The sequence below is a fragment of the Pelobates fuscus genome, chromosome 4 (assembly GCF_036172605.1).
Source record: "Pelobates fuscus isolate aPelFus1 chromosome 4, aPelFus1.pri, whole genome shotgun sequence".
In the NCBI taxonomy this organism is placed as follows: Eukaryota; Metazoa; Chordata; class Amphibia; order Anura; family Pelobatidae; genus Pelobates; species Pelobates fuscus.
This window is the reverse complement of record NC_086320.1, coordinates 162,811,744-162,826,099: the sequence shown is the minus strand read 5'-3', so window position 1 is coordinate 162,826,099 and position 14,356 is coordinate 162,811,744. Positions and strand designations below refer to the sequence as shown.

At 43.3% G+C, this 14,356-nt stretch overlaps 1 protein-coding gene across 1 annotated transcript in view; it reads left to right on the top strand.

Moving 5' to 3' along the window:
- Positions 1–14,356, top strand: part of SYCP2L (synaptonemal complex protein 2 like) — a 139,182-nt gene that overhangs the window by 45,961 nt on the left and 78,865 nt on the right. The window contains exons 13-17 of the mRNA XM_063453060.1: positions 2,205–2,297; positions 2,381–2,441; positions 2,741–2,889; positions 12,311–12,395; positions 13,525–13,637. Of these exons, the coding sequence (XP_063309130.1) occupies positions 2,205–2,297; positions 2,381–2,441; positions 2,741–2,889; positions 12,311–12,395; positions 13,525–13,637 (501 nt within the window). The remainder of the gene's footprint in view (positions 1–2,204; positions 2,298–2,380; positions 2,442–2,740; positions 2,890–12,310; positions 12,396–13,524; positions 13,638–14,356) is intronic.

Here is a 14,356-nt window from a genome sequence, read left to right as displayed (position 1 = left end):
TGATAGAAATTAAAAGTGTATACTGCCTGAATCACTCAGAACAGAGCAGACTCCATTTTGGATTTCAAGCTAACAAAGACACAAATTTATATCCTTTCTGTGACTAACCTAGCCGGAGCTAAATAATGCATTGTTTATACAAACCAAGTGATAAGAAATGAGAACGGGGGATGGAAAACTGTAGAGAAAACTGAACTGACAGAAAACTTAAATTATAGGTAACCATAACGATAAGCTAAATAACGTCAAAATAGCCACCAGGAAAAGTTAACTCTTTACTGGATAGGAATGTTTAGTGGGACGAGACTGCCCATCTATAGACCAAATACTTAAATTGCTATCTGGAAGGTAAACACACCTCCAGTTTTCTATTGGTCTATCACCTAATGACGAACAGAGAATTTTTTCCTTTAAAAAGTTAAAGGACCACTATAGTGCCAGGAAAACATACTCATTTTCCTGGCACTATAGTGCCCTGAGGGTGCCCCCTCTTCTGCCCTGGTGCCTTCGCGCTACTGCCCAATTTACAGCCCCTCTACAGCCTCATTGCTCCCCACCACAGCCCCTTTACTTACCACCACAACTCCATTGCCCCCACAACAACCCTTGTGTCCCCACCTCAGGGCCTGTGTACCCCTCTTCATTCCCTGACTTCCCTACTCCACATCCCTTCCCCTACAGCCTCTATCTCCCTACTGCAGCCCCTAACTCAATTGCAGCCCCGATCACCCTATGTGTAGGTTGTTTGACTGTGTGCTTGTATGTCCGTGCCTGTATGACTGTGTTTGTTTGATTATGTGGCTGCATATCTCTGTGACTGTGTGCCTGAATAATTATCGTTGTGTGTTTTGCTATACAACTATATCTATATAGCTTGGGAGGAAAAATACACACAAAGGTCCCTGGTGGATACACACACCAGGCTGAAAGGAGAGAGCCACAGAAAAGGACTGTGGGAAAGAGCCACTCAAAGGGGCTAGGGGGAGTAAGAGACACACAAAGGGAGTGGGCAAAGTGAGACACACAAAGAGACCGGGGGAAGTAAGAGACATACAAAGGGGTGTAAGACACACTAAAACGGGTATAAAATAAACTCAAGGGGTAAGAAATTTAAAAAGGGTGTTATGATACACAGGTGAATATGCATTTTCTTTTTTGGGGGGGAGGGCGGCAAAATGCACCTCCGCCTGTGTAGCCAAAAATCCTTGCACTGCCCCTGCAAACTCACCAACAATATTCAGCTATCCAGTAAAGAGGAATAGAGGGATTTTATATGGGACTGTTCCTCCTAAATACGGACACTTGGAAGGTATCAAGTTCAATACAGAATGGGTGGGTCAGGGATATAACACGCATTGCTGACGTTGCAGTGAGGGGATGGGTATGTTGAATTTGAGGGCTTGGGCACTCTTGAGGATATATATACACGCCATGTTGACAGGTAGCCAATCTTGCCCTCCTCCAAGCTGCTCGCACACAAAACACTTTTGAAACATTCTTGTTTGGACGTAAACCTGGACTCTATTGTGTACAGGGCAAGCAGGTTCAATGCACCTATTTGAGCCTTTTCTTCTCTAGTGTTCACAGAAGCACAACACCACAGAACGAATACTGGACACAGGCCTGAATTCAGTCCGTTGCAGTGGGGTGGTAACCAGATATATATACATTGGCTATCTGTTATTTTTGCATGTAAACCCTGATAATTAGTATTAACTCTCAGCCTTTTAGTGATGCCTCTATCTGAGGCTTACTGACTCAAGCATCGGACAGAAGTGGGATGGGCAGAGCTTAATGGAGCTGAATTAGACACTTTCCATACTGAAACTAATATGGTTTTAGAGCTAGGCTTAGTTTCCTCTGTATGTGGAAGATTAACCAAAAAATTAAGAGCAATTAAACAACATCTTTCATTGATTCATGAAAATGAAAACTTACAGCACTCACATGGCAGCCATAACAGACTGTACATAATAATTGTGTTTTTTATGGCTCTCATTTTACAAAATTAGCTTACAAATGATACTCTCCACGTTTAGACAAAGTTCCAGCATTGTAGACCTACATTTTATTCACAGTGCCTTTGAACATGTCATTAGATGCTAGTTGGTTGAGATTTTTTTGTTTGTATGTGTTTTAGGGTGTTTTTATGCAAGGATGGTAACAATGCACAAACACTTTTCTTTTGTTTTTCTGACTATTAGTTAATAAAACCACAGGATGACAAACTAGAACACTTTTGGATTGATTTCAATGTGGAAAGTCAGTGCATTTCTTTCTACATACATAACACTGAGGTAAGAATGTGACCATGTGAATGTCTCGGAGAGCAGGTCCTTGTTCATGTAAAACCGGTAATCGTGTGGTGCTTTTTCTGCAGGGAAGTCTTTGGGATTCTGTCAGACTGCAAAAGGATGAGCTGAGCAGCTACAACCTGCAAGGTACCTAAACACAGATTGTTTCTTTGTGTTTTTAACGTGGATCTTTCTTTCAAAGATCATATTTTGAGTAATACATTTTAATACAAACATTTTCTTATTTGTATACAGGCTGTATACAAGCATTCTCTACCCACAATGCACCCGAACTTGTTAAATGCTCGTGTTGTAAATCTGCAACAAACTTGCTTCTAGATTCTATCTTTGGCACCCCTATTTACAACTGTTTATTTCTTTTTAATAGTTTTTTATTTACCTTTTTTTCTATGAAAGTTGTAAATAAAATGTATTTTTTTCTTTAGAAATTGATGGACAAAAGATTCTACATTTGTACCTGAAAAAGCCTCTCCTAATTAACAACAAAAATGTCACGAAAGTCAAAATCTATTTTGAACCAGAGCTTGATATTCAGAATGCAGTGTGCAGAGTCTTTAATGGAGAGGGAAGTATGGTAATCCCCTGCTTCTATATTGAAGTAGTCTAATTATTCTGATGGAGCCTTACCTCTACTGCCCTAATCTCAGCCACGTATGTTAAACAGTTATACCTGCACTTGCAGATGTGTGTGTAGTTAGTGTTAATATATGAGTAGTGTGTATATTAATTCTGACTATACATGTCTGTCTGTCCTACATATGTTTTGTGTGTTTGGTATGCATGTGTTTACGTGTGTGTGTGTGTATTAAGCTTAACTCACGTACATTACATATAAATGTGCAGACATACACAGTTAATATGTAGACTGTAGGTTTATTTCTGTCCAATCTCGCCCTTCAGGTGGGAGTGATGGAGAGATGGTAATGCTCAAATCTATCTATGAGAAATCACATTGGTAACTGAATAGTTCCTCTGCATTTTGTGGCTGGATTCTACTCTAGTTATAAGCTTAGCTCTAGTTATGCATCTTGGAGCTGAACAGGAAGATATTCACTTTCTCTGATGAGATATTCCTTACTCTTGTGGTTTCTGATTGCAGTGGCTCCATTCTATGTTAGTAAAGTTAAGTACTGGGAACCGTAGCACGATGAAAACACAAACGCTAACCCCCCTACCCCCCCAAAGAAGGTAGAAAAGGAATATAACATTTTCTGAATGCAATGTTAAAAGTGCCATAGGAGATTGCTGTGCAGCTCTGTTGTAAAAAGCTTGATAGCTTATATATTTTTTTTTTTTGTAAATATAATTTTTATTTCGTTTCGTGCAGTTTAATTTGAGACTCGCAGGCCCCTGTGTATAGTAGAGCCAGTTAACCAGGACGCGACATGCGTCAAACATTCGTTAGGAATATGCTCCAGAAAGGTCATGAATATTTGGGCACGCAGGCCCACGGTTTCGTGAGACTCGCAGGTCTTCATCACATGCTAATTACTTTCCATAGTTACATTTCGTTACGTGCTGTTTACCTTGAGACTCGCAGGTCTCCGTGTGTATTGGAACCATTTGACCCAGATGCAGCATGTGTCAGATATGAGAAAGGATCATGTTCAAGAGAAGTCATAGCTATTTGGGCGCGCAGGCCCGCAATATCATAAGACTCACAGGTCCCAATTTCACTCTAGTAAATTTCCCTTTAGGTATCGGTCCCCCTGTGGAGAGATCTCTGTAGCCGTTTAACTGGGCTATGTCTGTCACTGCCTCACTGTTCACCCTATATCACGTCATCTCGGTAATTGTGCTAGGTGGCGTCAGTTTGTTTGTGACATCCATAGTCTTATCCAATGTCTGATACTATCTACGTCTCTGATCGGATCCGTTCACCTGTTTTCGTTTGTGGACCTGACCCTCTCTAGTCGGTGTGTGTAGGAGGGGTTGGGGTTGAGGGGTTAGGATCAACTGGGAGAGAAGGGGTAGGGTTAATCTGCTGTCTCTTGTGCTCCGTTTCTGTCGACTAGTCTTAGCCAGTCTGAAAAGTCGGGTTTGGAGGTCTGTAGTAGCCAGTGTGTCCACTTGTTGAGGTATTTCTGTTGTGTGTTTGCTGCCGTGTGTTGTAGTTCCTCTAGGGCTCGTAGGTCCTCTATATGGGAGAACCATATGGTCAGCGGTGGGGTTACAGTTTGCTTCCAGTATTTCGGTATAATGGATTTGGCCGTGTTCAGTATGCGTATGGACAGGGACTTTTTATATAGAGAGCGCGGTACCTTGGTGTGGTGCAGTAGCATTTCCGCTGGCCTGAAAGGGGGCGGGTCGTCTGAGAAAAGTTGTAGCATTGTGTGTATCCCCCGCCAGTACGGAGTGATTCCACTGCATTCCCACCATATGTGTAAATGCGTGCCCCTCTCCGTTCCGCATCTCCAGCATTGCGGGGAGTGCGTCGGGGAGATGGCGTATAGTGTCGATGGTGTGCGGTACCAGTACGTCATGATTTTGTGTGCTGTGTCTTGTGTCTTGCTGTAGCTGGCGCAGTGATGTGTGAGGTAGCAAATTTTCTCCCAGTCAGCCTTACTGAGTGTGTGTCCCAGCGCCTCTTCCCATTGATAGCTTATATTAATTGCAAATTCTAACCAGCAAATTTCAGTAGATGCCACCTTTAAAAAAAAAAAAAAAAAAAAAAAAAAAAAAAAAAATAGAAATTAAAAAAAACATTAAAAACGGAAGAAATTGTCCTTTTTTTTTTAACCAAAACAAAACGGAGAATTTGTGCTATGTTTTTGTTCAGCCACAATTTAAGAGTTTCTCTTTAAGTGCCCCCATACATATTGTATATTGTTGATTTCTTATTTTTTAAGAAAGAAAAGGACTTATTTTTTAGGTTAATTCAACAAACCTTCAAAATAACCTAATCAAAATCCATTCCCTATGAAAGTATAGAGTACTCCTGTTCCAGGAATAGAAATAAAACAGTTGTCAAATCAGGTTTGTAAATTTTAAATTGTAAAGTAAATCTAGCGGTGTCCTACAGAGCAGTCTTAGAGTACTGGTAAGTTGAACCATATGCTTAACTAACAAAGGTTTTATGTGTATCTAAAGATTGTATGTTTGTCTCCCAATATTGAAAATATTTGGAACCTTACATTCCCTGAAGTTGGGAGGCTTCTACCCAGGCCAACTTGAACACATTGGCTAGTTTAATTTTGCATAATGTCAGAATTGGCGTGTGGAAAGAAATCCAAGTGTGCCAGTATCATTTAAATGAACCCAGAGTTTTTTGAGTGCAATGCCAGTAAAAATACCAAAGATGGACAGCTCTGGGCATAGTGACACTGGGAGAATTAAGGCAAGTTCGTACCCTTCGCCCCCGAAACTCTCTTATTTGAGAAGATCCCCTAAAACGGTGGTATGAATCTCCCTACTCCCCTACGCATTTCAGGCAGTTCGAGGAAGCCCTCAAATTAATTTGGTGGTGGGAGTCAGGTGCCAGGTAGATGTATAATGCTATCCTCAAATGCATCTCTTGATGTAAAGTTACCGGAGAGAGTTTTAAGAAGTTTGTTACGGTAAGGATGTCTTCAGCGGAAAGAAGAGGAGTGATGTTGCCCATTTGTAAACATGACTAGTTAGGAGAGAATGGTCCGGGATTGGTTTAATACACATAATTAGTGATGTCGCGAACATAAAATTTAAGGTTGTCGAACGCGAACTTCCGCAAATGTTCGCGAACGGGCGAACCGCCATAGACTTCAATACGCAGGCGAATTTTAAAATCCACAGGGACTCTTTCTGGCCACAATAGTGATGGAAAAGTTGTTTCAAGGGGACTAACACCTGGACTGTGGCATGCCGGAGGGGGATCCATGGCAAAACTCCCATGGAAAATTACATAGTTGATGCAGAGTCTGGTTTTAATCCATAAAGGGCATAAATCACCTAACATTCCTAAATTGTTTGGAATAACGTGCTTTAAAACATCACGTATGATGTTGTATCGATCAGGTAGTGTAAGGGTTACGCCCGCTTCACAGTGACAGACCAAACTCCCCGTTTAACGCACCGCAAACAACCGCAAACAGTCCATTTGCACAACCGCAAACTCCCCATTTGCACAAGGTTGGATACCAAGCTAGCCATGTCCCGTTCCTTGTCCTCACTGATGTCATTGAAGGTCTCTCTTCCTCCACCCAGCCACGTACAACACCAGGGGTCCCCGTAAGGTGACAACAAGCCCCCTGGGACGCCTGCTGTTTGGTCTTCCACCCCCTCAAAGCCACCTTCCTCCTCTGACTCCTCTTCTTCAGACTCTTCTCTCTTTGTGTTGCCTCTCTCTGCATTATAATAAGGTGTGTTAAGTAGTACTATTCCTATCAGTTGAATCCCTGTTATGTCCCCTATCAGGGGACGTGTATATGGCATCGATTTTAAGAACCGTGAGATGGAAAAAGATGCTTGGTCGGTCCTCCTACTTCAAATTTGGGGCACTGCGCATGCAATCTAATGTGCCACCAGATAGGAGTGGTGTGTTAAGTAGTACTATTCTTATCAGTTTAATCCCAATGTCACGACTACTAGTGTGGTCCAGCACGCAGAAACTATGTAAACATATACATAGGCAAGAAAAGGAAAATAAAAGGACAGAGCGTAAACCGGACCTTAGAATGGCCGGACTAATACGCTGGAGACAGAGAATGGTCAAAGGGAAAGCCGAGGTCAAGGAAGCCAGAAAATACACAATACCGTTTACACAAGCCAAGTCAGGGAAACCAGAATTCAGAATAACCAGGGAAAAGCCAAGATCAGGATACCAGGAAATCAGATTCACAATGATAAAGCACTCTCAGGAAACCAGGAACAGGAAACCACGACAGGGCAAGGTACTGGGGTGAGCTAGGGATTTAAATATCACGCGGCGGGCCGGCAGCCGTGACACCCTGTTACGTCCCCCTCATCAGGCCTTTTTTAGTCGAATGTATCGCCCACTGTCAGTCCCAGTCAGTGGTGGCGGATAAGTCACGCACGTCAACCGGCATTCAGAGCTAAAATACAGCAGCATGTGGACCATTTTTAGCCCAAGGCAGCTCATCTCATCAGGCCTTTTTTAATCGAATGTATCGCCCAGTGTCAGTCCCTTCGGGATCCATCCCTCATTCATCTTAATAAAGGTGAGGTAATCTAGACTTTTTTGACCTAGGCGACTTCTCTTCTCAGTGACAATACCTCCTGCTGCACTGAAGGTCCTTTCTGACAGGACACTTGAAGCGGGGCAGGCCAGAAGTTCTATCGCAAATTGGGATAGCTCAGGCCACAGGTCAAGCCTGCACACCCAGTAGTCAAGGGGTTCATCGCTCCTCAGAGTGTCAATATCTGCAGTTAAGGCGAGGTAGTCTGCTACCTGTCAGTCGAGTCGTTCTCTGAGGGTGGATCCCGAAGGGATGTGGCGATGCGTAGGACTTAAAAAGCTCCGCATGTCCTCCATCAAAAACACGTCTGTAAAGCGTCCTGTCCTTGCTGGCGTGGTCGTGGGAGGAGGAGGATTACTTTCACTTCTTCCCCTGTTAGATTCCCGTTGTGCTGTAACATCACCCTTATACGCTGTGTAAAGCATACTTTTTAATTGATTTTGGAACTGCTGCATCCTTTCCGACTTGCCGTAATTCGGTAACATTTGAGGCACTTTCTGCTTATACTGGGGGTCTAGTAGCGTGGACACCCAGTACAGGTCGTTCTCCTTCAGCCTTTTTATACGAGGGTCCCTCAGCAGGCACGACAGCATGAAAGACCCCATTTGCACAAGGTTGGATGCCGAGCTACTCATGTCCTGTTCCTCGTCCTCAGTGATCTCACTGAAGGTATGTTCTTCCCCCCAGGCCACGTACAACACCACGGGTACCAGATAGGTGACAACGAGCACCCTGGGATGCCTGTTGTGGTTGGTTTTTTTCCTCAAAGCCACATTCCTCCTCTGACTCCTCTTCCTCACAATCCTCTTCCAGCGTTGCCGCAGGTCCAGCAAGCGATGCGGATAAGGCTGTTTCTGGTGGTGATGGTGACCACAACTCTTCCTCTTCACGCTCATCTACGGCCTGATCCAGCACTCTTCGCAGGGCACGCTCCATGAAGAAAACAAATGGTATGATGTCGCTGATGGTGCCTTCGGTGCGACTGACTAGGTTTGTCACCTCCTCAAAAGGACGCATGATCCTACAGGCATTGCGCATGAACGTCCAGTAACGTGGCAAAAAAAATCCCAGCTCCGCAGAGGCTGTCCTAGCACCCCGGTCATACAAATGGTCGTTAACGGCTTTTTCTTGTTGGAGCAGGCGGTCGAACATTAGGATTGTTGAATTCCAACGTGTCGGGCTGTCGCAAATCAAGCGCCTCACTGGCATGTTTTTTCGCCGCTGGATATCGGAAAAGTGCGCCATGGCCGTGTAGGAACGCCTGAAATGGCCACACACCTTCCTGGCCTGCTTAAGGACGTCCTGTAAGCCTGGGTACTAACGCACAAAGCGTTGTACGATCAGATTACACACGTGTGTCAACTTGCCCAAATGCAATGCCGCCAACAAATTTCTTCCGTTGTCACAAACCACTTTGCCGATCTCCAGTTGGTGCGGAGTCAGCCACTGATCCACCTGTGCGTTCAGGGCGGCCAGGAGTGCTGGTCCAGTGTGACTCTCTGCTTTCAGGCAAGTCAACCCCAAGACGGCGTGACACTGCCGTATCCGGGATGTGGAATAGTTCCTGGGGAGCTGGGGGGGTGCCGTTGATGTGGAGCAAGACGCAGCAGCAGAAGAGGACTCAGCCGAGGAGGTTATGGAAGAGGATGGAGAAGGAGTAGAGGAGGTGGCAGCAGGCCTGCCTGCAAGTCGTGGCGGTGTCACCAACTACTCTGCAGAGCCACGCATTCCATGCTTGGCAGCCGTCAGCAGGTTTACCCAATGCACAGTGTAGGTGATATACCTGCCCTGACCATGCTTTGCAGACCAGGTATCAGTGGTCAGATGGACCCTTGCCCCAACACTGTGTGCCAGACATGCCATTACTTCCTTTTGCACAATCGAGTACAGGTTGGGGATTGCCTTTTGTGCAAAGAAATTTTGGTCGGGTACCTTCCACTGCGGTGTCCCAATAGCTACAAATTTTTTGAACGCCTCAGACTCCACCAGCTTGTATGGTAAAAGCTGGCAGGCTAAGAGTTCAGACAAGCCAGCTGTCAGATGCCGGGCAAGGGGGTGACTTTGTGACATTGGCTTCTTACGCTCAAACATGTCCTTGACAGACACCTGACTGTGGGCAGATGAGCAGGAACAGCTCAAGGCGAGAGACGGAGGGGCGGATGGTTGAAAGGGGGCAAGGAGGACAGCAGTGGTTGACGTGGCTGAAGATGCTGGACCAGGAGGAGGATGGCGGATTTGAGTTTGTGTGCTGCTTGTTGATCCCATAGGCATTTGTGATGTGCGATCATGTGCCTTCGCAAAGCAGTTGTACCTAGGTGGGTGTTGGACTTCCCACGACTCAGTTTCTTTTGGCACAGGTTGCAAATGGCATTGCTGTTGTCAGAGGCAGACACACACAAAAAAAGCCACACTGCTGAGTTCTGCAATGACTGCATTCTGGTGGTGGCAACAGCATGCGTTGATTGGCGTGCTGTCTGGCTGACCCCGGGTGCCGATGCATGCTGTCTGACTGTGCCACTAGCTCCTTGTGACAACCTCCCCCTGCTTCCAACTCGTCTCCTCCTCCTCCTCTCTGTCTCCCCATCTGAACTTTCCCCCTGTTCTTCTTCTCTTCTAGCGGGCACCCACGTGACATCCACGGATGCATCGTCATCATCAACCGCTTCACATGTATCTGACAACTTAGCAAAGGAAGCAGCAGCGGGTACAACATCATCATCACACCGTACGCGTGTAATGCTGCCTGACTGAGACATATCCCTGTTATCTACATCCTCTGGCAATGATGGTTGCGCATCACTCATTTCTTCCAACTGATGTGTAAATAACTCCTCTGACATACCAAGTGAAGCAGCTGTGGTGCTAGTGTTGGTGGTGGCGGCAGGCAGGCGAGTGGTAACTTGAGAGGTGCGTCAAGGTTCCGAGCGGAAGCTGTAGAAGATTGGGTGTCCTGTGTTAGCCAGTCAACTATGTCCTCAGAACTTTTTGAGTTCAGGGTACGTGGCCTCTGAACATTGGGCATTTTTCTAGGGCCAAAGGGAATCACAGCACCACGACCACGACGGCCCCTGTGGGGTGGACTGCCACTGCCTGTCTTTTTTTTTTTCCGATTAGTGGTACTATGCATGCAAGCTACTGTGACAACAGATATGAGTGGCACTCGCAGAAGTTGGCAGAGTAGACGCTGTAGGCCTGACACAAAAATGTACACTACTGTTACACCAGATATGAGTTGCACTGGTGTGACACTGTGCCCTGGCAGGCCCTGAAACGCACACGCATGAAGGAAACTGACTGCTATTATATTACAGTCAAAAAAGTTTGTTTTTTTTTAAATGCAAGCTATTGTGACACCAGTGAGTGAGTGGTGGCACTGGGCAAGTGGGCACAGTATATGCTGTGAGCCTGACACACAGACTGGCAGGCAACTGCAATTACATTACACAGAAAAAAAAAAGCAGACTGATGTTCTAGCCCTAAAAAGGGCTTTTTGGGGTGCTGTCCTTACAGCAGAGATCAGATGAGTCCTTTAGGACTGTAGTGGACACTGAATACACTAGCCTAGCTATCAATTTCCCTATCAAATCAGCAGCAGCTACACTGTCCCTCCTCTCACTAAGAATGCAGGTTCACAATGAATGTAAAATGGATGCTGTCCAGGAGGTGGGAGGGTCTGCTGCTGATTGACTGGAATGTGTCTGCTGACTATGAGGTACAGGGTCAAAGTTTACTCAATGATGACGAATAGGGGGCGGACCGAACAGCGCATATGTTCTCCATCCGTGGCGAACGCGAACAAGCGATGTTCGCCAGGAACTATTCGCCAGCGAACCGTTCGGGACATCACTACACATCTGATGGAGTACTTTGCTTGAGAAGGGCTCCACACAATAGAGTCCAGTGGTTGAGTCCAGTCATTGTCATGTAGGTGTAGTAGAACTGTACAGATATAGCTTCTAATTGTAAATCAGCAAAAAGAGGTACCTGAAATGAGGGAAACATGTCCCATAAGTGTAATAATGTAGTATTCTCTGATTGTCTCTGACTATCTAAATAATGTCAAATACATTATTGGGAATTCTGATACCATTACTGAAAAAAAAAGTGTTGACAAGTTGTTTTTGAGAACGTTACTTGAATGAGCTTACAATCTAGAGAATTAAATAGCGGAATTAGGGATGGGGGGCAACCTGGAACTTGGCTATTTTCAGATATATTATTTTTGCCTATAACTTTAAATTCCATTAACAGTTTAGTAAATAACCCTGCATGTGAAAGAAAGAAGAAAAAATATATATATTTAATATTACACTATAAGTTTATGTATGTATGTATAGCTGTAGTGTGCATGCTTCAGTTTGTTGAATGACTCGGCAAAGGTCAATAATTGGTTAAAACTTCGATAACATGCATAAATATAGTGCTCCTTAAAATTAAAGTATAGCTTAATCAATTTCATTTCTATTTGCATTTATAAATAAAATAAAATATGCATGTTTTGTGGCTGCTATGGGACATTTGGTCATGGTGTTTTGTTCAGTGTAGCAGTTTACTATTCACTTAAACAAATACATTATGTCTGAGCCTTTCGTCTAAATAAAGTGTTAATTCATTGTGTATCTTTGACTCTTTTACACTTTCTTTTTGATGTTTGTTGATCTGGTTGTTTAGTCATCAGGTGACTTTTAATAGTTTCAATGACCATGTAAATAAATATTATTATTCCATGGTTATACACTGGTAACGCTGCAAGTTGCAAAACTTATTTTTTTTCTTGTATTGGATGTTAAATATGTTTGTGTGAATTCTATTTTCTTTTAGGTCTCGAAGATATGCAGTGCTCCAGCAGTAGAAAAAGAGAGCGTAAAACCAGCAGAGATGGAGTCTAGTAAGCCATCGAATGCAGGTAAAAAAAGTATTCTGTTTGGTTTTCATTTTATATAAAATAATTACAAATATTTAATATGAAATCCATTTGGAAGACAAATATCCCTTATGTGACACATCACTCGGTCTGTCCTGTCATTTTAAAATATTATATATATATATATATATATATATATATATATATATATATATATATATATATATATTTATAAAAGTCACTTTCTACTGAAAGAAAATAGATCACTTCGTTACCCCTTTACAGGAAGGTCTGACCGTTTGTAACATTTTTAACCTGTTTTGGTTAGTCTGGGCGGCCAGATCTCCCAAACTGGCTTTGATACGCACTCACCAAGTATCATGGCGGTTTTTATGTTGGTGGTAGGTAATCTCTCTGCTGTCCTGGTAAAACCTGCTGAATGTTTACCATGGCTAGGGATACTGTTAAACTAATAACACATTTTAAGTAGTGTGTATAATTCAATCTTATCGGCAGGGGACTTGTATATTGAAATACAGCCTGTATCTGCCTGTAGTATTTTAAATTCATAGCTGGTAGTCAACCACTAGAGGCAGTCTTAGCACTGCAATATTAACATTGCAGTTCCTGTAAAACGGCAATGTTTTACATTGCAGGGTTAAGGGAATAAGTGATCTGGGTGCATATGATGTTCCTTTTTTTCTCCTGATGCGGGACATTTCAGCATCCCCCATATGATAGCACTGTGAAAGATTACTCTGTGAGTATGTGATGGGTGATTAACTCTGTGATTAGTAAGTGGTAGGACGAATTTCCACCTGCTGATGAGCAATGTCATATACAGACGACAGAGGAGCCTTCTGGATTAAAAGTCAAATTTGGTCTGAGAAGAGTCTCTTCAGTTTGAGTTACAGCAGAACACCCAACAGTGTTTGCTGTATATTCAAGTTCTGCATGAGTAGTAGTAACTTGCAGGCAACAATGTCAAGTCACTATCTTCTTTTTCCCTGTATCTATGATTTGTTGTATAGTACTTTTGTTTTTTTGGATTTGTTGTGGGGTTTGTTGTTTTTTTGGGCATTTTGTTTGCCCAAACTGTTTTTGTTTTTTGTTTTTTTTTCTGATTTTTTTTTTTCTCTTTTGTTGTTTAATATTCTATTTTATTTAATAGTAAGAACATCAAGTACAACGTATGAACAGTGGAAGAATGATCAAGCAAATGAAGAGAAAGTGGAATCCTTGTCAGACATTCTTTTTTCTCAGACCAGTGGGTCTATAGGAACTGTGAGCTAATTTGCTGGCTTCTGTTTGTATCCCATCTGTATATGTTTACAATATGACAGAACTGCTGCACCAATGTACTGTTTTGTCTTAGATGCATTTTCCCTTAATAGGATATTTCAGTCATCATAGCCGTTACAGTGCTCTAGTGATGTACATCCAGCTTCTGCAGAGCTGCCGAAGACAAATGCCAATTCCACCGCTCATTCATTGGCAGAGAGCCCCAGCTGGGCACTCTCAGACAATGAATGACCCTTGGTGCATGGAATATGCACAGAATAGACATTACCCAGTCCAGGACTCTTGTGCCATCTGGCTCAAGACATGCTAATGCTGGGGTTAGGTTACACCTCTTGAAGCATCATAAATATCTGTCTGTAACATTTCATAGTGAAACTGCGCATAAATACTCCAAGCACTGTGACCGGTTAAATCAGTGAACATAGAACTTGGAGTAACTCTTAAAGGGACACTAATGGTATCAAAACAACTTTAGCTTACTGAAGCAGTAAGCAGTATGTATAAATCATGCCCATTCAGTCTCAGTGCTCAATTCTATGCCATTTAGGAGTTAAATAATTTAAGTTTTTTTTGTTTGATTATGCAGCCCTAGCCACACCCACCCTCCCCCCACCCGACTGTAATTGACACAGCCTGCATGAAATGATTTTCATTTTCAGTCACATTTTAACTTGCTGTAGAACTTTGTATCTCCTGCTCTG